Source organism: Taeniopygia guttata, chromosome 8 (assembly GCF_048771995.1).
Source record: "Taeniopygia guttata chromosome 8, bTaeGut7.mat, whole genome shotgun sequence".
NCBI classification, from domain to species: Eukaryota; Metazoa; Chordata; class Aves; order Passeriformes; family Estrildidae; genus Taeniopygia; species Taeniopygia guttata.
Window position 1 is genome coordinate 1,445,498 of NC_133033.1, and position 26,780 is coordinate 1,472,277.

Genomic DNA, 26,780 nt, shown 5'->3' on the forward strand with positions numbered 1-26,780 from the left:
CCAATTAATTACCATTTGATTCATGTCTCAATTACTCCTCATTTTATCAATCCTTCAATTAAATCCCATTTTATCAATCCCCAATTCATTCTCATTTTATCAATCCCCATTAAATTCCCATTTTATCAATCCCCATTTAATTCCCATTTTACCAATCCCCCAATTCATTCCCATTTTATCAATCCCCATTTAATTCCCATTTTATCAATTCCCCATTTAATTCCAGTTTTATCAATCCCCATTAAATTCCCATTTTATCAATCCCCCAATTCATTCCCATTTTATCAATCCCCAATTCATTCCCATTTAATCAATCCCCAATTGATTCCCATTTTATCAATCCCCATTTATTTCCCATTTTATCAATCCCCATTTAATTCCCAGCAGCCTCCCAGGGAGGATGAGCTGGGTCTGGATGAAGGCAGAATTCCCAAGGAAGGTCTGGAATAACTCAGTGCCCAAAATTATCCCGAATTTCGGGCTGATTTAGTTCTTAACGCTGTTTTTAATTTGCTGCCCACCACCACCATCTGGAGAACAACGGGAGTACTACAGGAGTAGAGACTGAGTAGATTTTTCCCAGTTCCAGGAAGGTTTCCAGGTGGATGTAGGGAACAGGACCAATCCCTTCATATTTTCCTTATAGATTCTCATCTTCAGGCTACACAATAAAATTTTTCCAGAAGAAAAAAAGCCATAAATGAGGGATAATAAGGCAGCAAATAGATATTTTAATATTTATTGCCATATCCTAAATAGTTACCTACCTCTCTAATCCCTAAAAAAGTGCATTCCAGTATTTAATATTAAACCAATTCTTAAATCCTTGATTTCCTCATGCTCTGGGATTCACCACAAATCCCATTGTTGTTTCAGCATCGAAATTTGCTGCAAACCCTTCAAAATATCCAAATATCCCACACACACCTTAAGGAAACGTGGAGAAATGGTGGGAATGAGCAGCCAGCTGCCAAATCTAACCCAGGAGATGCTAAGGAGCAAAAAGAATTGGGATAAGAACTCTTCTGGATGCTCCAAGTGTAGCTACAAATTTATTCTTCACACCCTCACTCTTCCCTCCTGCCTGGATTGCCTATCACAAAGCTGGAGTCAGAAAATATGGAGCAGGGTTGGGAAAACATCTGAACAACTTGGATGAAAATAGGGACAAAAATTGTGGAGAAGAAGCCTGGAAGACTTCTCCACTCAGATTGTCACCTGAAGATCTCTATCCCACATCCCTCCTGCCTTGCAGGAACCATAAAAGCTGTTTTGGGGGAATATTCCCTTCCTTTTCCACAGAAAATTATTAGATCACACCTGGCTTGGAAGTTCTGCTTTGGGATTAGCCTCCCTTATTTTTTTTTGCTGTCTCCAGAAACATCTTCCATGGTTTAGCCCTTTAGCCACTATTTTTTTCCTTCAAATATCCAATTAATTTGGGTTTTGTATCACTAATAAGCACTGAGCTTGCAACTCTGTTGGATTTCTATTCCAAATCCATGATCTTCACCAACCTTAACATTCCATGATTCCATGGCAGGTCCTGACTCATTGGGAATTCTGTAGGGAAGAACTGCCTGGAATGGGACAAAGCTCAATGCCTACAACTTCAATAAAAAATGGGAATGTTCTGCCCAGTTTTTGTAGGATCAGCCAATATAAGTGCTCAGGGAGGTGAGGATTAGAACTGAGATTTAAAAATGGGAATTTTAAGCCCAGTTTTTGTAGGATCAGACAATATAAGTGCTCAGGGAGGTGAGGATTAGGACTGAAATTTAAAAATGAGAATTTTAAACCCATTTTTTATTGGATCAGCCAATGTAACTGGATAGGGAGGTGAGGATTAGGATGTCAATAAAAAATGGGAATGTTCAGCCCAGTTTTTGTAGGATCAGCCAATGTAAGTGCTCAGGGAGCTGAGGAGGATGCAGAAAGAGGAGCTGGGACAGAGCTGCATCCCAGTCACACCAGCAATTCCAGTTCCTGTGGAAAACCGGGAATTTTCAGCACTACAAAAACAGCAACAACCCGAGCAGAGCTGTCAGGGCTCCAGGAAAATCCACACGCACGATTCTGCTGGAGCAGGAGAGAGGAGCAGCGATGCCCTCTTGTGTTCCAAGGGATAAATCCATGACAAATCCCTGGCAATTCCTCCCAAACCATGGACAGAGGCACATTCCAAGCTCAGAGCGAACCCATCCTTCTGAGCCCACCCTATGGAAAGGCTCCCGCTGTCAGGAATGCAAATTCCTGCCCCACAAAAGGGAACGTTCACACAGTGCTCACAAAGGTGAGCCAGCCCTTCCATTGCCAAAATTCCCAATCCATCTGAAATTAGGGAACTCGTTGGGTTGCATTTATCCCAGCAATTAATCACAAAACCTGGACAAAAACTCCTGTTTTTGTCCTTTATCTCAGCTATTCCAGGGCAGTTTAGAAATCCTATTTTCAGCAGGAAAACTCTTTCCAAAGGACTTTAACAAATGGATTTGAGACGTCCTCTAGAGCTGTTCAAATGGAAAGTGCTGAGCTTGACAGCAACCCAGATTCCAACTTGGAATAATGACGGGAACATGAAGCAGCAAACGGAGCCAAGAGAGGAAAGTTTAGAATCTAAAACCAATCCTAAACCCAAGTGCGAGCACAGAATTTAAGGTGCAATTAATATAATCTCAATATTCCCATGAAAAGCACAACACACATCCTTATTATGCCATAAAATCCAGTCCCAGCACAGGAACACCCAAGGCTTTGCCTTCCTCCTCTCCCTCTGGATTAATTCCCTTGTTTTGGCACTTGACACCAGTTCCAGTTTTGGATCTCACCTAGGAGCAACCCCCTTGTACTCAGCTCTCTGATGGTTTCTGGGACTTACCTCCAGCTTATGGGATCCTCTCCAGTTGTACAAATGCTGAGCTCAAAAAAACCCAGATTCCAGCTTAGGAACACGAACCAGCAAAGGGAGCTGAGAGTGGAGCATTTATAAACTAGAACCTAAAACTGACTCTAAACCCAAAGCTGAGAGCACAGAATTTAAGGTCACACTAACGTCACCTCAACATGGCCATGACAAGCAGGACACACATCCTTATTTTGCCATAAAATCCAATTCCAGCACAGGAAAACTCTCCTCTCCCTCTGGATTAATTCCCTTGTTTTGGCATTTCACCCCAGTTCCAATTTTGGAATTCACCTTGGAGCAACCCCCTTGTAATCAGCTCTCTGATGGTTTCTTGGGGATTTATCTCCAGATCCCAGTGGGGTTTTTTCCAAGCCTTTTTCCTCACACAGGGATGGGAAACATCCAGAGAGTCAGATCCTTTCCCTCAAGCCTTTGTGGGAGAGTTTAGCACCATCCTGAACTCGTGTGGGTGCAATGTTAGGAACACAAATCCTCTGGTTGAGACCAGAATCAGAAGTTTCGAGAGAGGCTTTTAACTAAGTAGAATTTCAAAAAAACATAAAAATAACCTGTTTTATAAACTTATATCCATGATACAACAACTGATACAGATTGATTAACCAGATTGATATATATGAGATAATTAGATGTTTGTTTCTAATAAATAAGAAGGGAAAAAGCCAATCTGGAACTAGAAAACTAAAAACAGAATGAAATGAGACTTACCAGTCGTGGTAGGTGGTGATGGCGATGCTGGGGGGTGGCAGCAGGGGCAGGGTGGTGGGTCTGCACACGATGTCCCTGTCGGGAGTCCTGATGTCCCTGTCAGGTGTCCTGATGTCCCTGTCGGGAGTCCTGATGTCCTTGTCAGGTGTCCTGATGTCCCTGTCGGGTGTCCTGATGTCCCTGTCAGGTGTCCTGGCCCTCTCTGTCTGCCGCTGGGCCAGCGGGGGCAGCTGCAGGTTGCCCGAGCAGCAGCGGCGGCCCCGCCACAGGTCGATGCCCAGGGCATGGCTGGAAGTGCTGTAGGATTTGCTGAGCCCACATTCCAGGTAATCCAGGGAGTTCTGCAACAGAGAGGCCTCTGAGATTCCTGAATTCTGCAAACACAGGATTCCTCCACCAGGTAAAGCACATTGGATTCTCCAGCCAGAACTATCTCCAGGAGATGAGAACGCCACGACTCCAGAGTAAATTTTACAAACAAATTATTTTCTCCACGTGGATAAAACTCAATTCCTCAGCCAGAACTATCCCAGGAGATGAGAACTTCACAAGTCCAGAATCAAATTCTACAAATTATTTCCTCCAGGAGGGTAAACCACACTCAATTCTCCAGCCAGAACTATCCCACAACTCAAGAACCAAATTCTACAAAGGATTTCCTCCACGAGGATAAAACACAATTCTCCAGCTAGAACAATATCTAGAGAACTCCCCAGCTCCAGAACTAAATTCTGCAAACAAATTATTTCCTTCATAAGGATAACCACACTCAATTCTCCAACCTGAACTATCCCACAACTCCAGAACTGAATTCTACAAAGGATTTCCTCCACGAGGATAAAACAAAATTCTCCAGCCAGAACCATCCCACAACTCCAGAACTGAATTCTACAAAGGATTTCCTCCATGAAGGTAAAATATACTCAATTCTCCAGCCAGAACCATCCCACAACTCCAGAACTGAATTCTACAAAGGATTTCCTCCATGAGGATAAAACAAAATTCTCCAGACAGAACTATTCCAAATGAGAACTCCACAAGTTCAGAACTAAATTCTGCAAATAAATTACTTCCTCGACAAGGATAAACCACACTCAGTTCTTCAACCAGAACTATCCCACAACTCCAAAATTGAATTCCATAAAGAATTTCCTCCATGAAGGTAAAACACACTCAATTCTCCAGCCAGAACGATGCCACAACTCCAGAAGTAAATTTTAGAAAAAGGATTTCCTCCATGAGGATAAAACTCAATTTTCCAGCCAGAAGCATCCCAGGAGATGAGAACTCCACCAGTCCAGGACTTGGCACAGCCTGACTGCTCTGCTTTTTATTTTATCCTCACCAGTGCACTTGGGAATTCACCACCAGTGAGAGGGGTCTCATTACCAGACAATCACAGAGTCATTAAGGTCAGAAAAGACCTCCAAAGTCATTAAACCCATGATGCTGTGCAAAACATGGGCTAAGAGTGGGAAACAACATTTATTTATTGGAAAAGTGCTCCAGGATACCCAAACCCTTATTTTCCACTCTTTTCTTACACGTTCCAAGTGATTTCCCATTTTTTGGGAGCCCGAGGACAAAGCAGCCAAGTAAGGCTTCAGGCCATCACTCCAAACAGAGACAATTCCCCAGGAATGGGATCTGGAGTTGAATTCTTAGGGAATTATGATGATGATTAGGGTAATAATTAAATTTAAAATGCATCACCACAGCAGGTGCTGAGCTGCTGAAATACTGAGATATTTCCACATAAAAAAGATGAGATCCAGAGCAAAGATTCCATAAATCCCAGCAGCATTCCCTGCTCCCTGCCCACACCACACTGCCCAAAGACCGCCAGAGCAAAAATACCTGCATAAACTCCTCCAAACCTTTCCAGGGCTTGAGGTGCTCATTTTTAATCTGCTGCTTTTATTTTCTTCACCCTATCTAAAAATCCTCCAAGATTATCCATCAGCAATCAAAGCCAAACCAATTTATATTTACCAAGAAAGACAAACTAAACTTTTTAGCTCATTTTCACAATGTAAAAAAAGGAAAAAGAAAGAAAAATAAGGAAAAATAAACTTCAGCAGGAACTCACCTCATCTGCAGTTACTGTCATGACACTTCTGCTTTTCTTCATTATCAAATTGCAAGTGCAGCCCAGGATAAAAAAATTCAGGTAAAGAGAATTTCTTCAGAGGGGCAACCTGAAAGAAAGGAAATTGTCATTTTTATGTATAAACACACATAAATTATATATTTATATAATTCAATTTAAATATATGTATATAATTATATACACAGAAAATTATATGTAATTATAGATAGTAAAATTAATATCTATGAATATGTATGAGAATTTAGATATAATTATATAATAGATATAATTATGTACATAAATATATAAATTATCTATTATATATTGCTTATATATTTTAAAATTCATACATACATTAATGAGTTATTTATATTTAATTATATATAAAGTATATTACATAATTATGTATAGAAATACATAATACAGATTCTATAATTATATATAGTATAATTATGCACATAAATATCTAACAAATTCTTATTTTTTATATATGAAAATATATACTTCAATAGAATTCTATAGATGTATATATTTCTACATAAATATATAGAAAATTATATATTTCTATATTAATCTATAGAAACTTACATATTTATATATTCTATGTTAATTATATTTATCATATGCTAATTAGTATTATTATAGAAATATATATATATATAATTTTGGTATACAAATGTTTACATATTTTTTGAATACTAAACTGGGTTTGATAACAAATAAATCACCAAATTCCCAGCTGGTTTGTTCCTGGCTACCCATTTGGATAAAATTCTGGAGTTGTCAGGGCTGGAGAAGACTTTTAGGCTCACGGAGTGCACCCCTCAAGCAGCCCCAGTGTGCCCTCAGTGTCCCCAGGTGCCACCCCACACCAGCCCTGCCTCCCTGCAGCTCTTTCCCACTCTCATCCCAAATTTTGCAGGGCTCCAGGGACACTTTTCCTGAGCATGAGGCTGCTGATTTTCATGGAAAACCATCTCCAGTCTGCTGGGAAGGCACAAAACCCTGCTGGGCACATAAAAATGAGCAGTGGAGGAGTTGATGCAGCTTTTTTTTGCTCTGGTGGTCTTTGGGCAGTGTAGTGTGGGCAGGGAACAGGGAATGCTGCTGGGATTTATGGAATCTTTGCTCTGGATCTCATCTTTTTTATGTGAAAATATCTCAGTATTTCAGCAGCTCAGCACTGCTGTGGTGATGCATTTTAAATTTAATTATTACCCTAATCGTCATCATAATTCTTTAAGAATTCAACTCCAGATCCCATTCCCTGGTGGGGTTAGGATTAAGGTTAGGATTAAGGTTAGGATTGGGGTTAGGTCTAAGGCAGGACCTGCACAGCCGCCAGGGTGGATTTAGGGTTACAGTTAGGACAGGATCTGCACAGCCTCAGGATGGGTTTAGGGTTAGGATTACAGTTAGGATCAAGGTTCAAGCACCTGCACAGCCCCAGGGTGGGTTTGGGGTTAGGATTAGGGGTAGGTTTGGGGTTAGTGCAAGGGCAGGACCTGCAGAACCCTCAGGGTGGGTTTAGGGTTAGGATTAGGGGTAGGTTTGGGGTTAGTGCAAGGGCAGGACCTGCACAGCCCTCAGGGTGGGTTTAGGGTTGGGATTAGGGGTAGGTTTGGGGTTAGTGCAAGGGCAGGACCTGCACAGCCCCAGGGTGGGTTTGGGGTTGGGATTAGGGGTAGGTTTGGGGTTAGTGCAAGGGCAGGACCTGCACAGCCCCAGGGTGGGTTTAGGGTTAGGATTAGGGGTAGGTTTGGGGTTAGTGCAAGGGCAGGACCTGCACAGCCCTCAGGGTGGGTTTAGGGTTAGGATTAGGGGCAGGTTTGGGGTTAGTGCAAGGGCAGGACCTGCAGAACCCTCAGGGTGGGTTTAGGGTTAGGATTAGGGGTAGGTTTGGGGTTAGTGCAAGGACAGGACCTGCAGAACCCTCAGGGTGGGTTTAGGGGTAGGACTGGAGTTAGGGTTTAGATTAAGGTTAGGGCAGGACCTGCACAGTGCCCAGGTTGGGGTTACACCCCAGAGAACTGGAAGGATTGTTAAAAACCCCAAATGTGGGAAAATCTGCACAAACCTCAGCTGGCTCCTCATGCACAGCACATCCAGGAGTGAGGAAACTCCAGGAATTATGGAATGGCACCTTGGAAGGGGCCCCCAGGATCTCCTGCTCCAGCCCTCCTTGGCTGCTCCCTCTGCAGCTGAACCTCTCCATGTTGGGAACCCTCTGCTCTCCCGGGGAAATTATTCCAAATGTCCCTTTTCTCCACTGGGAAAAATCCCCTCCAAGAGCTTTTGCCCTTTGAGCAGCACAAAAGTTGTGCTCAAGCAGCAGAACCCAATTCCAGATTAACTGGAACGATTTTATCAATCTCAAAAAGCCCTGTTATTTAAAGGATTAAATGATAAATCCCCAGATATCAATGTTAAATATGGCCATGACATGCACAGATAGGGATAACATGGAATGACTGCTCACTGCCAGGAAAAATATAAATTCCCTTTATATGTAGACAAAATTCATGGAAAAACCAAAAGGAAGCAGTAGAATGAAGCAGATTTGTGTTTAATAAAGTCCCATTTGGGCTCAACAAAGCTCAGTTTGGGGTATTTATCACTTCCCTGATCTGCAGGGACTGGGATCCCAACACAAACTGGAGCTGCTTCCTGAAAATGTGGAATTTCACAAGGAAAGACAAAATAAAGAAACACCCACAGAAATAAATATCCAGAGAAACTGCTGAGACTCATGGAAGCATCAAGGCCAGGACAAGACCTTTAAGATCATCAATTCCAACCAGCACCACCTCCACATTCTCCAGTAAACCTCAATCCACACATTCTTTGGAGAAAAAATCCAAAGGAATGAGAATTTAAGAATATTTCCCAAATTTTGCTGAACTCCAGGACCAGGTGGACAGCAGGAAATGGGACATGGAGGGATGGGCTGACTGGAAGATAACTTCTGTGAAAATCTGACCCCTCTCACACCACAACTTTGTAAGTATTTATTGATTTGTCAAAGTTAACTTAAGCAGAATATGGATAATGATAAGATCCAGCTTTTGTTCTGTGGGAATTGCAGTTCTGAGGCCTGAAGAAAACCCAACACTTCCTTTAGTCATGACTAAATTCCCATTAAAATCTGACTCATTCCTTCCTGTGCCTTCCCAGAAAAATCTGACACCTGGGATGAGCATTTAAGGAGAGAATAAACCAGAGGAAAACATTCCAAAGAGGCTTCCTGGGAATTTTTTCCTCATGAACACTTTCTCATTGATGCAGACTTTTATTACAGTTCCAGTACCCAAATCCTAAAAAAAACCCTGTATCCCAGAGGATTGGCTGGGTTTGGGATCAGGGAATGCTGAACAGCAGCAAAGTGTTGAATTTGTAAATAGTGAAGAAAAATCAGTGCTGCAGTTGGGTCTGATCCATTTTCCTGGAATATATCCCAAGTGGAATATGAATTTTTTTTTTTACACCAAGCTTCCACCTGAAGATTTTTGTGTTCCATGACCACGTAGGCAGGAAAACACTCCAGCAATTCCAGAGGAATCCAGCCAGGGTATGAGTGAAAGGGTTCCCAAGAAGCAGCTGACAGTGGGGATAAAATCCCATGGATGTTTTTCCTGATTTTCCTACACACTGGTTACAAAAGAGCTGCCCAGCTCATCCAGTGTGAAATCCACTATTTACAGCAATTCCTAAAACACATCCTCACCTGCAAATTTGGGAGGGTTTGGAACATGAGACCCACGTTCCATCCTGGGTTTTCCCACCCATTTGGGCTTCTCCATCGGCAGGGTTAAAGCTCCAGGGGATGTGAGGAGCAGATTATGCCCTAAAGATCCCCCTGTCCCACAAACACAGCTCCCAATCCCATTTTCCCACTCCCTGGATGAACAGCACAAGTTTTGGGAAGCTGAGCTGTTGATCCAGCTCATCTCAGCCTCCAAATCCAGTTCCTCCCACTTTTCTTGGAGGCAGGACACAAACACAGAGTGAAACCCCGAATAAATCCCTGTGAAATCCCAATAACAGCACATCCCACAGTCCCACACCTGCTTCTTCCTCACTTCCACCACAGCACTGGAGCAGGATTTTTCCTCCCAACAAAAGATAAACCCCAGGCACCTGAATTGTGAATTACTGCAGAAGCTTTTCTAAGGAAAGGGATGAAGGAGATCATCTGATCCCACAGGGAATTACATCACTTGGGAGCTGGGATTCAAATTGGATTCTCCTTAAAATCCAAGAAAACTTCACAGGGAGAGGCACTGACTCAGACAGGGTGACAGCCACCAAAAAAAAGTGACAATCTCAGGTCTGGCTCTCCCAGGAGGAACAGATGGGCTCCTGCTTCACATAAAACCATGGAGTGCTTTGGGTTGGAAGGGAGATTTAAATTGATCCCATTCCACCCCATCATGGGCAGGGACACCTCCCACTGTCCCAGGCTGCTCCAGCCTGGCCTGGGACACTGCCAGGGATCCAGCCTCAGCTTCTCTGGGCAATGAGAAAGGAGGGAAAGGCTGGAACACTTCCAGATGGAGTCACTCCAACACCTCCCTGGGCAACTTACTCCAGTGCCTCACCACCCTTCCAGGGAAAATCTGGTTTCCAGTATCCTACCTGAACCTCCTGTGGGGCCGTTCCCTTTCCTCCTGTCTCTGTCCCTGTTCCCTGGGAGCAGATCCCAAACCCCTCCTGTCAGGAGCTGTGCAGAGCTACAAGGGCTTCCCTGAGCCTCCTTTTCTCCAGGCTGAGCCCCTTCCCAGCTCCTCATCCTCTCCTGGGGCTCCAGCCCCTCCCCAGCTCCCTCAGCTGCTCCAGCCCTCCTTGGACACATCCCTAAGAACCTCCCCTCTTTATGACTTATTTGCTGAAGAAAATGTTGTTTTCTGTGACCTTTTCCCATTTCTTGTGAGCAGCAACAGCTCAAGTGCTCTGCAGAGCTTTTGGCAGCTCTGAGAAATTCCCTCCTCCTCAGAAAACCCAAGCTGCTCCCATTCCCAGCAAAAGCTGGGAAGATTTCACAGAGCTCTGTGAAACATAAGCAAGGGCACCTATTAGCACTAATGGCAGGAACTTGGGAAGGGTGATTCAGAAAAGAGAGATTTCATGGAATCATGGAGTGGTTTGGGTTGGGAGGAACCTGAGAGCTCATCCAGCTCTAACTCTGCCATGGAACACCTTCCTCTCCCCCAGATGGCTCCAAGCCCAGTGTCCAGCCTGGCCTTGGGCACTTCCAGGGATCCAGGAGCAGCCACAGCTGCTCTGGGAATTCCATCCCCGCCCCTCTTCACCCTCCCAGGGAGGAACTCCTTCCCAACATCCCCCCTGTCCCTAATTCTGGAAGCCATTCCCTGTGTCCTGTCCCTCCATCCCTTGTCCAAAGCTCTCTCCATCTTTCCTGCAGCCTCTCCCAAGGTTCTGGAGAAGGAATTCCTCTGGTTTGGCTTCTCCCAAGGTTCTGGAGAAGGAATTCCTTCACTTTGCCCTCTTCCAAGGCTCTGGAGAAGGAATTCCTCTGGTTTGGCTTCTCCCAAGGCTCTGGAGAAGGAATTCCTTCACTTTGGCTTCTCCCAAGGTTTTAGAGAAGGAATTCCTCTGGTCTGGCCTCTCCCAAGGTTCTGGAGAAGGAGTTCCTTCACTTTGGCCTCTCCCAAGGCTCTGGAGAAGGAATTCCTCTGGTTTGGCCTCTCCCAAGGTTCTGGAAAAGGAATTCCTCTGGTTTGGCTTCTCCCAAAGTTCTGGAGAAGGAATTCCTCTGGTCTAGCCTCTCCCAAGGTTCTGGAGAAGGAATTCCTCTGGTTTGGCCTCTCCCAAGGTTCTGGAGAAGGAATTCCTCCACTTTGGCCTCTCCCAAGGTTCTGGAGAAGGAATTCCTCTGGTTTGGCCTCTCCCAAGGTTCTGGAGAAGGAATTCCTCTGGTTTGGCCTCTCCCAAGGTACTGGAGAAGGAATTCCTCTGGTTTGGCCTCTCCCAAAGTTCTGGAGAAGGAATTCCTCTGGTCTGGCCTCTCCCAAGGTTCTGGAGAAGGAATTCCTCTGGTTTGGCCTCTCCCAAGGCTCTGGAGAAGGAATTCCTTCACTTTGCCCTCTCCCAAGGCTCTGGAGAAGGAATTCCTTCACTTTGGCTTCTCCCAAAGCTCTGGAGAAGGAATTCCTCTGGTTTGGCCTCTCCCAAGGCTCTGTAAAAAGGTTTTTCCCCCTCTGGTTTCTCCCAAGGCTGAGCTTTGTCCTAATTGCCAGGCTGAGTTTAAAATCCAAATTTGCTGGTTTAAGCCATCAGGCATAGGGACAAAGTCACAATTTATCTCCAGGAATAAATCCAACAAATTTTCTTACTATAAAAAATGTTAAAGGCAGGATGATCCTTGTAGAGGCTTGAGAAAATTCCAACCAAGTTGAGCATGGCCAAAAAATTGACTTAAATAATTAATTATTACTAAAACCATGCTTTAATTAGGAGGTTCCTTCCCATCATATCAGCAGGACTGCAAGGACTCCTCCTTCTCTAGAGTCAATCCAAGCATTAAAGCTGGGAATGCCCCTGTCAGCCTGTCCCAGAAATTCCAGGAATCCCTGGATTTCCTGCAGAGGGGATGACCAGGTTGTCATTTCTCTTCATTTCTTTCAGCTAAAAAAAAAAAAAAAAAAAAAAAATCCATATTTTGCTGTCCTTAGGCCTGAGGTGCTCTGTGGAATTCCCATGAAACACAGTTCTTAAATTTTCACCTTTTTTTGGGTGATATTTTCCCACATTTTCACAGATTTCTTTTCCTGGAATTTTCACTAGCCCATTTTTCATAGGAAACTTCCAGACAAATATTCACAGCTTGATCAGAAAATAAATTTCCATTTTCCTGATTATGGCAGGGATTTTTAATCTTATCTTTCTAAATAGCTCATCTCCTATTGTGCAAAAATGAAATGAAATTAAAAATCAGCTCTGACAGCTCCAAAGGATTCAGTTCAAGTGTTCCCCACATCAGGACTGCCAAGGTAATTAAGGGGAAAATGAGGCAGACTATTAAAAGATGCAATTTCTCTCCTTCTTGTTCCTTGAGCAAATTATTTGCAGAGCCTCCCACTCCTCAGGGCAGCTGAGCAGCTCTCAGAGCCAGAACTATTATTATTATTATTATCATTATCACCATTATTACAACTTTTATCATTATCATGATTTATTTTATCTTTATTTTCTTTTATCATTTATTTATTTTATTTTATCATCATCACAATCGATCACTATCACTATTTCTATTATTGTTATTATAATTATTGTTGTTGTTTTTGTTGTTGTTGTTGTTATTGTTGCTTTTATATCAATTTTAAAACACACCAAATCCCAGAAAATTCAGCCAGGCAGATTTCCCCCCTGTAGATTTTTTGGGGGATTTTTTCTAAATTCCACTTATTAAGGAATTCCAGGCTGAATCTCCAAACACCTCAACCCCAAAATTCCACACCTACTGAGCCAAAAACTGCCCTAAAATTCACTTTTTAGGCTTTTAAACCCCCTTTTTATGGGCTTTCCAAGCTCAACCCCTTGTGGGAATACCACAAGAACATCAGAATTTCATCACGGCTGAAACCTCAAAGTCCTTCAACCCAAAATTCCATCTTTGCAGAGCCAAAAATTGCCCCAAACCCCCACTTTTTTAGGCTTTTAAATCCACTTTTTTTTTTTAGGAGAACCCTGGAGAACTAAGGGAAAGCCAAGACTGTAAGGAGTAAGGTGGGAAAAATGAGCTTTAAGGTCTCTTCCAACCCAAATTATTCCAGGATTCACACCCAGAAAATGGGAGGTGAGGATCTGGGCTCTCCAGGATGGAGCATCCTGGTTTTCTGTCCAAGACAATCCTGCTTTTCTCACATCCCAGATTCCCAAACACAGCCATGGAACAGCAGCTAAAACCAATTCCAGGGCCTGAGGAAAAACATCTTCCATGGCCAATTAGAACAAACACCTCCAATCAATTATTCAGCTTTTCCCACCACAGGTACACGCAACATCCAAATAGAAAGGGAAAATGAGGATTTGTGCCACAAGAAATTCCTGCTGCTGTTTAAACCCTGCACTTCGTGTCCTCTCCTTTCCATTCTGGAGCTGAGAAATTGCTTTTTCCTCAATATTCATCCAAAACTGCAAAGCCTGGCATTGGGAACATTAAACAGGACATGACAGCACCGTGGTCAACTCCAAATCTGATTTATCCCAGGTTTTTTTCTGTGTTAGCAATTTCCAGACTGAAATTTCTGTCTGCCCATCCAATAAAAAAAAAAAAAGGAAATTAAGATGAAAGAAAAAGCATTTGGCATGCTGGAAATGCTCCCGTGTTTTCCAGCAGCCACTTCCATATTTTATTTCAGCTATTTGAAGTGGCATCTTGGACAGCACTAATTTATAACAGGAGATGAAAGGGGGAAAACCTGATTTAGAGGGACATTTCAGTGTTCTTATTCCAGGATTTTTCCTCAGAGCCAAAGCAGATGTTCCTGTTTCCTTAGACTGTGGTTGTTTTCTTTCCTTCTGGATCTGGTATTTTGCTTCCTGGGAAAATATTTGCATTATTTTCAATGCCAGGCAGAATGATCAGCATTTTTTTTTTTAATGAAAAAGTGATTTAGCTCATTCTGCGACTCCCTCCCAAATGAAGCGCTCTGAAGTGAGGTGAAAGTGGCAATTCCAGGATTTTCTCCCAACTTCTCCCAGTAATTTCTTTCCCAGTTATCAAAAACCCCTTTAATTACAAGGAGTGATCCTTGCACTGCCCCTTGCAGAACATTTTGGGAAGTTTTTATCCAATTCCATCACTTCAAAGGTTGCAATTAACCCTGTTCAGTAACCCCTGCTCCCAAAATCCCAGCGCTTCCTGCAAGAAATTCTCATTTCCCAAGGATCAGCTCCGTGTCAGGGTCCTTGTGTGACACCATAAAAAAATCTGCCTCTGCTGGTCAAATAATTCCATGTTGAGGCTGCAGAGGGAATGGAAAAAGTGGAAATCCTGAAATATTGGGATGTAGGAGTGCGCCAGGGTGTTCCAAGAGGAATGCCAACACGGATCTATCCAGCCTCACCGGGAAAATCCCAGTTCTGGGGAATGCAGCACCTGAAAACGGAGAAAGCTGCCAGAGGATGGAATTCCCTGGGATATTGGGAAGGAATTCCTGGCTGGGAGGGTGGGGAGAGCCTGGAATAGAATTCCCAGAGCAGCTGAGGCTGCCCCTGGATCCCTGGCAGTGCCCAAGGCCACCTTGGAGCAGTTTGGGATAGTGGGGATTTGAGGATTTTAAATTTCCCTTCCAACCCAAACCTGCATTCTGGGATTTTGGAGGCTGAGGCTTTGAGGCATAAAAGAACCATTTCAAGCTAATCCAGGGGAATTCTCCACCCAAATTTGAGGCTACCTGGAAAGAACAATATCCCAATAACACCCAAACATGTTCTTTTTGGGCAACCAGTGCTTCAAATATAAAAATACTGCACAAAAATTCTCCAAGTCACAGGAATGACCCAACTTCTCCACAGGTTTTCCCATTTTATTCTTAGGATGTGTTTTCCTCAGACAAAAAATGCAGGTTTAGAGGATGCACAACTCCCAAATCCTGAATCCCCACCCAGCACCCTGAATTCCCAAAGGAGCAACAGGAGAGGAGTTCTAAAGCTCTCATTTTTTCAATTGCTTTGCTGGAAAGCTAAAGGGCAATAAACCCAAACATTTGGATTTAATTACTACATGGATTATTTGAGGAGAGTTTTCCCAACTTTTCCAGGATCACAAGACATGCAGAGAGAGGAGAGGGATGGGCTGAGTTGGTTTTCCTGCTCAGGGTTTGGAAGATCCTTGTCCATGGCTACTCCAGAGTTTCCTGGGAATGGTGAGCAGGGAAAGGGAAGCTCCAACTCTCCCTCTGTGGGCTCCCAGATCCCTTCCCCCAGAGCTGAGTCACTTGGATCATAAATTCCAACCTCACTTCCCAGTTACTATAACAACTTCATAGATTTCTTCTCGTTATTAATTACACTCAACCCTAATCTGCTGCTCCAGGATCAGGCACTCCAGGAGAGCTTTCCCTCTCCCTTCTCCCTTCCAAAGGTTTTTCATTCCCAGCTCGCTCCCATATTCAGGTGCTCCCTCATCAATCTGCTTCCACTGAGATAAGGAAATGCTGATATTCCTCCCTTTGAAAACTCAGAATAGAAGGAAATGGGTTTTTTTCCTCAAAACAAACAAGATGCTCAAAATAAAACTGCAAAATCTGGGCCCTCAGCTGTTTTCCTGCAGCAAATGTGGAGCAGGGAACAGCTTGGAATATAATCCACTCCAGTACGGAGGGAATGAGCCCTCTGGAAGCAAAGCTGGGAGCCAGAGCAGAGGAGCAGCTGCAATCTGATTTATTGGGGCTGAATTTACATCTCTGGGGTCTGAACGGGAAACCTCTGCTGCTGGAAAAGGCAGGAAAAGGCAACAAACTCCAGGCCAATCCCAAGGTCCTGAGGTGCTGGAGTGAGCACAATGAGCCCTTTTCATCTTCCTCTGGATCAGCTTTGGAGTTCGAGAGCTGAAGGGACACCTCTACCCAAGAGAACAGAGTGATTCCCTTCCCTTCCCTTCCCTTCCCTTCCCTTCCCTTCCCTTCCCTTCCCTTCCCTTCCCTTCCCTTCCCTTCCCTTCCCTTCCCTTCCCTTCCCTTCCCTTCCCTTCCCTTCCCTTCCCTTCCCTTCCCTTCCCTTCCCTTCCCTTCCCTTCCCTTCCCTTCCCTTCCCTTCCCTTCCCTTCCCTTCCCTTCCCTTCCCTTCCCTTCCCTTCCCTTCCCTTCTTCCCCTTTCCTTTTCCTTTCCTTTTCCTTTCCCCTTTCCCTCATGGGATGGGGAAAATGGAAACATTTTCTCAGCCTGGAGAGCAGGGAAGGGGAACAGGGAAAAAGGGCATTTCCTGCTCCATTCCCACAGGGATCCAACAGCACTGACCCCACAGAATCACAGAATTCCAGACTGCTTGATGTTGGGAAGGACCTTAAATCCCATCCCACCCCTGCCCTGGCAGGGACACCTCCCACTGTCCCAGGCTGCTCCAAGTCCTGTCCAGCCTGGCCTGGGATATTTCCAGGGTTCCAGGGGCAGCCAAAGATTCTCTGGAAAACCCCAACTTTACCCTAAGTAAGGATTTTCTCCCCCATCACCACATCCCTCCCACCTGAATTCCCTCGGCTTGGGAACAGCCTGTGCCTCCTCCCAAATGACTGCAGGTCTCTGATGGAAGTTTTGGCAGCTCCCCAGAGAATTTATAAATTAAAATTCCAATATCACTTGATCTGTTTATTTTTAGGAATGTGTCTCCTGCTCACTGAAAATAAAAAAGTCCCACTTCAAATACCAGCCCAAAAATCTGGAAACCACTGGGTGCAGTGAAAACCTGCACTTCCTGCAGCTGGAGTGGCTCAGGAGTGAAGAATTCCTGCTCCTTTCCCCGGTGAATCCCACAGGGATAGGTGTGGAACGCAGCACTGAATCCTCTGCAGAGCCATCAAAACACAAAACCATTTTAAGCCCCCCAACCAGATGGAGAACGCTCCTTTCCCCTCCTCTGCAGGAAAAGGGAAGAGGATCCGAGCCCACAGAATTCCAGCTGGGAATGAAGCCCTCTCCAGATATTTTATACTTTAAAAAATCATGGAAATGATGGTTTGATTCTATTTCCAGCATGAAAACCCGCGTTGCTTTAGTCACCAAGTCACAGATAAACACATGGGGAACATTTTTGTGCTGCCTTCCATTTTTTCCATCTCAAATGACAAATTTCCATGAATTTCATCCCTCTGATTAAAGGGCGGTTGTTACACACCTACAAATACCCTTTAAAAAACCATCAGTGCAACCACAATTAAAAAAAAAAAAATTAATGGAAGGGTAGATCTGAAATCCAAACCAAAGCAGCTGCAGGATTCCCAGCATCAATCCAGGATTGCTCCCAAGGGCACAATATTAATAATAAAACCAAACACAGCTTTGGTTTCCTGCAGAGTAAAAGAAAATCTGGTTTATCCAACCAAAAATGTAGGAATTGCTGTACTGGGAAACAAATGGCCAGCACCAAACCGGTGTTGGATCCATGAGACAGCACAGGGTGGACCAAAAAAAGGAATAATTCAACAAGTCTGACAAGTAAAATGGGAAAAGGAATAGCCAGGAATACTCCAGGAATAACCAAGAATATCCCAACTTGATCATACAGTGAATTATGGGAAGGGAAAAGGGAATTTTGGGGGAATTGGCTGCCATTCCATTCGAGGATTTGGGGAGATTTCTCCTGCTTGCTCCTGTTTTAGAAACAACCCCAAAAATGCTGTCTCAATTTCTCCAGCAAAATCCATACCAGGAACACCTCAGGTCATGGAAAAAAAATCCAATATTTTACCCAGGAAAACTCACGGAAGCTTCTTGAAAGTCAGGAAGAGTCTGCTCAGAGCTAAATCATTATTTTTTAATCATAAAGCTTCTCTGGTTTTCCACAAGTCTAAATAAATCCCTTATCCTGTGCTTGGGAAATTTTTCCTGAATTTTCCTACAAAGCCCTGACTCAAGGAATTAATTACAATTATTTCACATGACAAGAGTCTTGCACTAAATATTTTTATGCTGAGAGCGGGTGACTAAAAATGAGGAATGATTAAAAAAATGTATTTTTCTACTTCCTTTCAGTGCCTGTGACTGGATTATTTCCCTCCTTTTTAAAGACTAACTGGATTTCTGGGAATATGGCTTCAGAAGGAAATGAAGAATGAGGTGAAATAAATGTTTACTTTTATAGTTCTTCTGCCTGAGTCCATCTGAACACTGCCTTGTTCTTGCTTTTCTGGGAAAAGGCATGGAAAACTTTCTGTTTTTAATGGAAATGATTCAACAGTGACCCACAAGAAGTGGGAAAAAACCCCACAATATTCCCGTGGCTCCTGCAGAATAAGGGAAATGGGAAAACCACGGCCCCAGTTCTCCCCCAGAAGTGAACACACACAAACAACACCTCAAACAATGGAAGTACAGGCGGAGATTTCATGGATTCCCCAAGAAAGTGCAGGGAAAGGGGCTTGGAATGGGAATTTTGGGATGAATTCTAGAAAGGAAATGCAGAATTGAGCACTGATTGCAGAGGAAAGAAAGAAGGCAAAGAAAAAGCCACACAAAACCAACTGAGGAATATTCCCTTCTCCCAGGCTGGGAGGAACCAGTGGGAAAGGGCATCCCAACAATTATTCTGGATGAACAATAACAGTTTTGGCAAGGGAGACACTTTTCCTGGAGTTTGCCACGAGGAGCCTCTTTGGGAATTCTCAGACCAGAGCCTGCCATGGAATCCTTTGGATCAGTGGGATGCAGGAGCCCCAGACCGGCTCATCCTGCCCTGGAACCCATTCCTGGAGAGGTTTCTCTCCAAGGATCATCTGGGACAGGCTCCCTGCTTTCCTCTGAGGATCCCAAAAGTTCCACACAGAGCTTTTTCCAGCAGGAAGAGCAGCACCTCTGGAAAGAGCAGGATTCCAAGCTCTCCAAGTACCACTCCTGCTCTGCTCTCCCTGCCCTGTCCCTCATCCTGAGACCCTGGAGAAGGGGATGACAACCTGGGACAAGCTCCCTGTTTTCCTCTGAGGATCCCAAAAGATCCACACAGATCCTTCCCTTTTCCAGAGGGAAGAGCAGCACCTCTGGAAGGAGCAGTGCTGGGAATCCAAGCTCTCCAAGAACACCCCACATCCTGCTCTGCTTTTCCTGCCCTGTCCCTCACCACTGAGGTCCTGAGAGGCCTCTCTCCAAGGATCACCTGGGACAAACTTCCTGCTCTCCCTGGGATCCCAAAAACCCACACAGTTTTCCAAGGGGAAGAGCAGCACCCCTGGAAGGTGCAGTGCTGGGAATCCAAGCTCTCCAAAGAACATGCCACGTCCTGCTCTGCTCCTGCCCAAGCTCACTTCTCCTGCTGCCCACAGGAGAATATCACTGCTGTGATATTCATATTCCCTGGCTAACCAGCAGGGAAAGCTGAGGGGAAAATCCCAACGAGGAATCCCAGAACCACAGCAGGTTTTAATGGAAAACTGGGGCTGATCTCCAATCCAAAGGGGTTTTCCCCACTTGGCTCCAGCCCTCACAACCACCAGCTGGAGCATGGCCTTCTTTTTTCTTTTTTTTTTTCAGTGACACTTTCCCAATGTTAAATAGGATGTTTTTCCTTCCAGGCAGGAGCGGGTTTAGCCCCAGCACCACAGGCCCTGGGAGGTTCCTGATCAGTATTCCTGAGCACGCTGGGCATCCCCAGGACCTGCTGTTCCCTGAGCAGAATCCCAGCAAACAGAGCAGCCTGGCCCTGAAGGTTTCCATATGTCTCACACTGATTTTCTCCTCAAGAGCTCTTGTGCTGCTGGATCATTTTCTGCTTCTCATTTGAGCTGCTGCTTTCAGAAACGGTGATTCCCGAGGATTCCTCCTTTTGGATTCCTCTCCTCCCCAAGATCCTGCTCCCACTATTTATAAACACCCCTGGAAGTGTCCCTGTTGCAAGGAGCTCCTCTCCAGAGTTATCCCCCACATTTCCCAAGAGCCCTGGCAATCCTAGATTTTCTGTGCTGTTTATTCCAGTGGGATCCTGCCTGTGCCTTCCTCGAGCAATTGCTGAATTACAAAAGCGTGAATGGGACAAAAATCAATGGCAAGAAATTATTTTTCCATCTGAGCACAGTCCTAATCCTTCCTCAAAGCTCAGGAGGGATTTATTCCTTGGTGCCCATCCTGCAGACAGCAAATATTCAACCCAGATCCATGGGAGTGACTCAGAAGCTGAGCTTTGTTTAGCAACAGCAAGGTTAGAGAAGGTTCTCTTCCATCGGGGGAAATTTCTCTCTTTTTTTCTTTACATTTTAGATTTTAGGCACCAAAGCTGATTCCTGCACATCAGTGAGAAACTCCAAATCTCAGATTCCTTCTAAGCTCCAGGCAGTGCCTTTATTTGCCTTAGCTCCCAGAAGAAACACAATTCCTTGGATGTGCCAGAAGCACCTGAGCTCACAGAGGAGGCCGGGCAGAAACAAAACTGAAAACCTGGTGCTTATTTACCCAAGCAAAGGGTCAACTTCTCGTTTCCAGGTTCAGAACCACTGGCATAAAAGCACAGCATCCAAAAGAACCCTGAGGAGCAAATCCTCTGGCAGCTCCACTCAGCTTCCCTGTGTCAAAAACACCCAGGGATTGTTGTCCCCACAGCAGGCAGAGATTCCCTCTGGGTTTAGGAGAGCTCAGGTGAATTCTCTGCTTTATAAACCCCCCTGGCATCACTTTATTTGCTGTTCCCTCTCTGCTGTGCTTCCATGGCTTTCTGGAGTCTCCAAGGCTGGATTGTTTCCTTGGATTTATTTTAGCTGACCTCTCTTTCCCCTCTTCTCTCTTCCCACACCTTCGCTTGCAGCACAGCGTGCTCTGCCCGTTGTTCTACAAGATCTGCCTCAAGCAGTGAAAAAAACATCATTTTATTGCCTACAAACCCTGGAGAAGAGTTTTGTGTGTTCACTGTGGTCCCTGGTCCTGAGCTGCTCCCCAGTACCTCCTGCACAGCAGGCAAAGCCCGTGCCAGGACAGCAGCTGCTCCCACCAAATCTGCTGCCAAAATCAGGTCAAACCTGGGGTATTATCCCCCAGCAAATTAATTAGAGAGCAAACAAGGCTGAGTTAACTCTTGAACAGATCAGTGGAACGTTCTCAACAGCTGTCTGCAAAGGAATATTCCAAATATTCCTCAGAAATGCCATCCCAGTCTGCAGCCATCGGAACAGAGCCCAGCTCTCCCACAGATCACAGAACCACTGGGGAGGTTTTCCATCCTCACACATGGGGCAGAAAAATCTAAGAGTTGTAAAGGGTTTTTTTTTTTTTTTTTCACAGATCAATTCCCTGCCAGGACACTCCCAGAAATAAGGGAACATCAGTGCCCACAACTGCTCTGGCATGGAGGATCTTGGGGCTCCTGCTGTTTTTCTGTCACCAGAAATTAACCTAATTTATCCACTGAAACACCTGCATTTCCCCACTTCTCCTGCAGCCCACAGGACAACAGGAATGCTGTGATATTCCTTGGATAATCAGCAGGGAAGGCTGAGGGGAAAATCCCAATGGGGAATCCCAGAACCACAACACGTTTTCATGGAAAACTGGGGCTGAACTCCAGCTCATCTCCAATCCAAAGGGGGTTTGCCCACTTGGCTCCAGCCCCCACAGTTTAAAGACCATAATTCAGCATTTTTCCAATGTTCAGGCCTGAAGTTTTATAATTTTATCCCAAAGAAGCAATTTTCTTTCTCTAATTTTGCTCTATAAAATATCTCACTCTATGCAATATCTTTGCTCCATACTGTCCCAATTCCCAAGCTGTATTTTCAGCACCACCGAAATTGTCCTTAACTTCTCCCAGACCCTGGATCTGCCTTGCTTCCACTTCATTCCCATCGGCAAAAATATCCACAACCCTCTTTGCTTCCAGAGAGGAGAGAAATTCAGGAAAGAAAATGGATGGAGGAAAGGAAAAAAATCCCACAATCCACACAAAAAACCCCACATGGACAGACAGAAAAGGGAGAAACAAAGATCAAAAAAAGGGGAATATTCTGGATTTTCCTCCCCTGAGTTCTTTAGAAACAAAGTGTATCCTTAAGTGGCCAAACATGAGGAAAAGCCGAACTCAGGGTGCACAAAATGACATTTTTTAAGCACCTGAATAAGCAGGGATTTAACCCAGCCTCATCCTCTAATCTATTTTCTCATCAGTGCCAGCAGTGCCAGATGCTGCAGCAGAAAGTGCAGGAATTCCACTGGAGGCAGACATGGAATAATCTGCTCTCCCAGGAAGTTCCCTCTCAGCCTGCTTTAAAACACAAAGATAAACCCTTTTATCTTTTCTGTATTGTTCCCTAAAATTGTCTTTTTCCATTTGCAAAGTTTCTCAGACTTCTGGAGACTTCTGTGACTGGCAGGAAATATTTTGCCAAGTTTTGTGCTCCAAGAACACTCCTTGGCCTAATTAAACATCTAATAAAAAATTAAGTTAAAAATTAAATCCAAAGGTTTGGATTTTTCAATTTTGCTGCATAACCAAGAGAAAATTCTTCATTTACTTTCTCTGTACCATTCATCAAACTCTTTCTAGGATTTTAACCTGAATAATGGATATATCCTCGAATTATTTGGGATATGAAGGGCTCACAGATGAATGGAACACTCAGAGATTTAACAGAAAGCACCGCCAGGCTTTCTCTGCATGTTTTAGCACAACAGGATGGTATCAATTTGTAAAAAAATGATTTTAATTTTTTGTTTTTGGTAAAAACAAGTTTGAAGCCGAGAGCAGTTTTCATAATTAAAGAAATTCTGCTGAAATTCACCTACCCCAGCTCAAGCATCCCCCTGCATCGCCTGAAACCAAAACACTGCAGCAGCAAGGAGCCCAAAGTGAAGCTGAGAAATTATTTTCATCCTCTAAACTGAGGGAAAAGGGGAATAAAAAACCCCACAGCGTGAGTAATAACATCAGGTTAAAATCCTTTTCCTTCAAAGCAATATTTCATATAAATATCCACTCATCTGTTTGCAACAGGCATCAAGTTTAAGGGAGTTTTATCACCTCATTATTTGTTTCACACCTTCCCAATGTTTGTTTTTTATTTTTTTTTCCATCTGCCAAGTCTGTATTTATCCCACTGCCATAATTAACCAATTTTATTTGCTGAGGGACCCATATAAAGATGGAAAATTGGGAAGACAGGCACTTAATTTAAAGGAATAAAGGTGTTTCCAAGGACTGTTTTGTCGCTATTTTTCCCAAATGTTTCAAACTTCCCCCATTTCTCCAGGGACAGCTCCACGTGGGTCATTCCAAGGAAAGGATGTTTGGATAAAACAAAGCATTCCAATTAAAAGCTGCCATTTTAGGCAGGATTTTCCAGCTCCATCCGTGGCTATCCATTTCAAATATGGAAATTCCAGGGATTTGATTGGAATGACTCTTTAAAGGAGCCCTGTGTTCCCAGAGACGATTACTCAACTAATCTGGGTTAAGCTTCCTGATGGATAAATCAGGATTTGAATGCTGAATAAGGAGAGGTTTCCATGTGACGTGGGAAGAGCCGGGAAGTAAATACAGAAGCGGTGGAGAAAAAAACCTGAGTATGGTTTTGGAAAAAAACAGCTAAAAAGGCTCAATATCATCCTTTACTCCAGCTTCACATTAAAGCATTGCACTACAATTTTTTTCCTGGAATCGAAAATGTCCAAAAACGAGAATAAAGTAGGATACAGCTGGTATCCTACCAGTAGGTGCCAGGTAAAGTAGGCACCTGGAGCACCTGAGCAGGCACAAGGAAACATTAAAACAGATGAGATGACAAGAGAAACAGAGAATTCCAATGAATAATCTGCTGGGAAAGCACTTGTTGTGCTAACAAGCTTCTATTCCAGATGATTTATAGATCACAGATTTGTTCAGAACCTTTTTAACCAGCAGCTCCCTCTCTGGAGCTGGGAATGAGGGACACTACAAATGAGCATCTCTCTCATAGTGGCCTACAAAAGTTCCCTGTTCCACTGGATTTATGACCTGCAAATGCAATTATTCAGCTTATTCACTGCTGCTTCTTAGGGACACCAGGAGTCCAGAGGAGAAAAACAAAAGGCATTGTATGGATTCTGCTGGAAAGAGTCTCACACAAGAGAGATCCACCAGGAATTCTGTGTTCGGTGGAGGATCTCTTGGGATGTTTCCTGTAGCAACAGATGCAGAGCATCACACAAAACAACTCAAGTGCCCTCGTGGCTCCATCCCAGCCCCAGAGATCGCAGCAAACACCTCGTTCCTCAGCAGAATTGACTTAAAACTCACCAACCTCCACCTGAGGAGGGCAAAAAGCTCCTCTTTTTGTGGAGCCACACCAAGGGAACAAACCCCAGATCCTCTCTGAACTCACAACTCCCACCAGGCTCCGAATTGGGAAAAGGAGGCTGGGGAGAAGCAAACGGGCTGAAAGCACATGGCAGGGCAATGATGCAGAGGGGGTGTCTCGGCAGAGGAGCACCAGGAGAGTGCCGGGGATCCGGGCCGGGAAAGGGGAGCCCGGCAGGGCAGCCCCGTCCCACCGGCAAATCCCGGGATGCGGCTCTGGGGAACAGCACGGCCGGGAGAACACCGGCGATTCCAACAGAAATTCCAGGCGGAAAGAATATAGCGAGAAGGGAAATACACATATACATGGTGCAGAGGGCGCAGAAATAAAGCGATTTAAAAAACCAATTAAAGTGTACATCCCCTCTCTGGCAAACCGCAACCCTCGCTCGTTTGGGGTTTTTTTGGTTTGTTTTTTTTTTTCTCTTAAGGCCATGTGATTCCCCACGACAAAACTTAACCGGGGCCAGGCAAACACCCCACGAGTGACTCGGTGCTGGGGCTCCGTGGGGCGCGGAGCGGGACCCCTGAGGGCAGGGCCGGGCAGGGTCCCCTCAGAGCCCGCGGCCGCCTCAGCCCCGGCCCCGCGCGGCGGCCGCGGCCCCTCAGGCGGGCAGCGCTTACCTCCGGCGGCTGCGGGGCTCCCCCGGCTTCTGTCCCGGTTCTGAGCGGTTCTGCTCCGGTTCTGAGCGGTTCTGCTCCGCTTCTCCTCAGGCTCCCGCCCTCAGCGCCTCATGGCCCCGGCGCTGGCGGCGGAGCGGCGGCCGCGCTTCCCCAGCGCTGCGGGGCCGGCCCCGCGGGGAGCGCCGGCGGCTCGGCTCGGCTCGGCTGGCTCGGCTCGGCTCCTCGCCTGCCTTCCCTTCGCTCTCCTCTCCTCTCCTTCCCTTCCTTCCTCTGCCTTTCCGCCCCTTCCTCTCGCTCTCCCTCTCCGCTGCTCTCCGCTCGTTCCTCCCCGTTCCCTCCGCGCTCCGCTCTCCCCTCCCGGCCCCGTCCGTCCCGCCCCGCTCCGTCCGGCCCTCCCCCGCCGCAGCCCCGGCCCCGCGTCCTCCCCGGCCGGGCTGGGGCCGAGGCGAGCTCCGGGAGCGGCTCTGCAGCAAATCCAGCCCAATTCCAGCCCAATTCCAGCCTGGATGGGGCTGGCAGCAGCCTGGGCTGGTGCGTGGCATCGCTCGCCTGTGGCGGGGTGGGATGAGGGCAGCGCTGAGGTCCCTCCCAACCCAACCCAACCCAATCCCAAAAAGGAATCAAATACAAATTCATCGATATCGTTCCATCCACAGGGGCAGAGCAGGGCAGAGGAAGCAGCTGGTGGTGTTCGAGAACTCTCCCTAGGGAATGATGCCTGGAGCAGCGGGTACAAACCCCGGGCACAGCTGGGCTGGGATTTTGGGGAGGAATTCTCCCCTCCCTGGCAAACCAGAGCTGCTCACCTCGAAGATTTAATGTCACATGTCACACCTGTGGGAGCTGCTGCCCGGTCACACCACCCCAAACACCCAGCAGATAAAGGGTGATTCTCCTTAGTTGGTTTATCACTTCTGTTTCATCGTAAACACGAGATCTTTGGGTGTTTGATGTCCTCATCAAAGGCCAAGTTTCTGGAGTAATAACATGAGGAATTGGCTCACATGGTAAAAGAGGAATTTTCTGGTCTTCAAGGCCAAGGAGCAGCATTTAAAAGGCTTACAGAACCCACCCCAATTCCCCAAAAACCTCAAAGTCCAGCAGGGAAAAATAAAATCTATTCATTATAAAACCTTTTAAATGGTTATTTGTGGATGTCACACAGCCCCTTGATTTTTTCCAGGGATTCATGACTGTAGCCTCTGAAAAGTGAACAGAAGGCTGCTGTGCTGGGATTCTTGCTCAAGTCCCATCCCATGGCCCAATATCCCACAGGCCCACAGGCCAGACCACAGCAGATTTTGATAAACCACTCTTTATGCAATAAAAGAACAATATTGAATGAAAGTTTTGTGCCTACAGAGGAGAAAAGATTGTCTGTCCAGCTCAGAAAAAATAAGAGTTAATAATTAATTGAGAGATTTCTCTAACATACAGGAGTTTCTGTT

At 45.3% G+C, this 26,780-nt stretch overlaps 1 protein-coding gene across 1 annotated transcript in view; it reads right to left on the bottom strand.

Moving 5' to 3' along the window:
- Nucleotides 1-25,882, bottom strand: part of PDE4B (phosphodiesterase 4B) — a 174,225-nt gene extending 148,343 nt beyond the window's left edge. The window contains exons 1-3 of the mRNA XM_030278531.4: nt 25,333-25,882; nt 5,721-5,829; nt 3,632-3,972 (exon numbers count right to left, since the gene is read on the bottom strand). Of these exons, the coding sequence (XP_030134391.4) occupies nt 3,632-3,972; nt 5,721-5,762 (383 nt within the window). The 5' untranslated portion in view covers nt 5,763-5,829; nt 25,333-25,882. The remainder of the gene's footprint in view (nt 1-3,631; nt 3,973-5,720; nt 5,830-25,332) is intronic.
- Nucleotides 25,883-26,780: the final 898 nt, after the last annotated feature.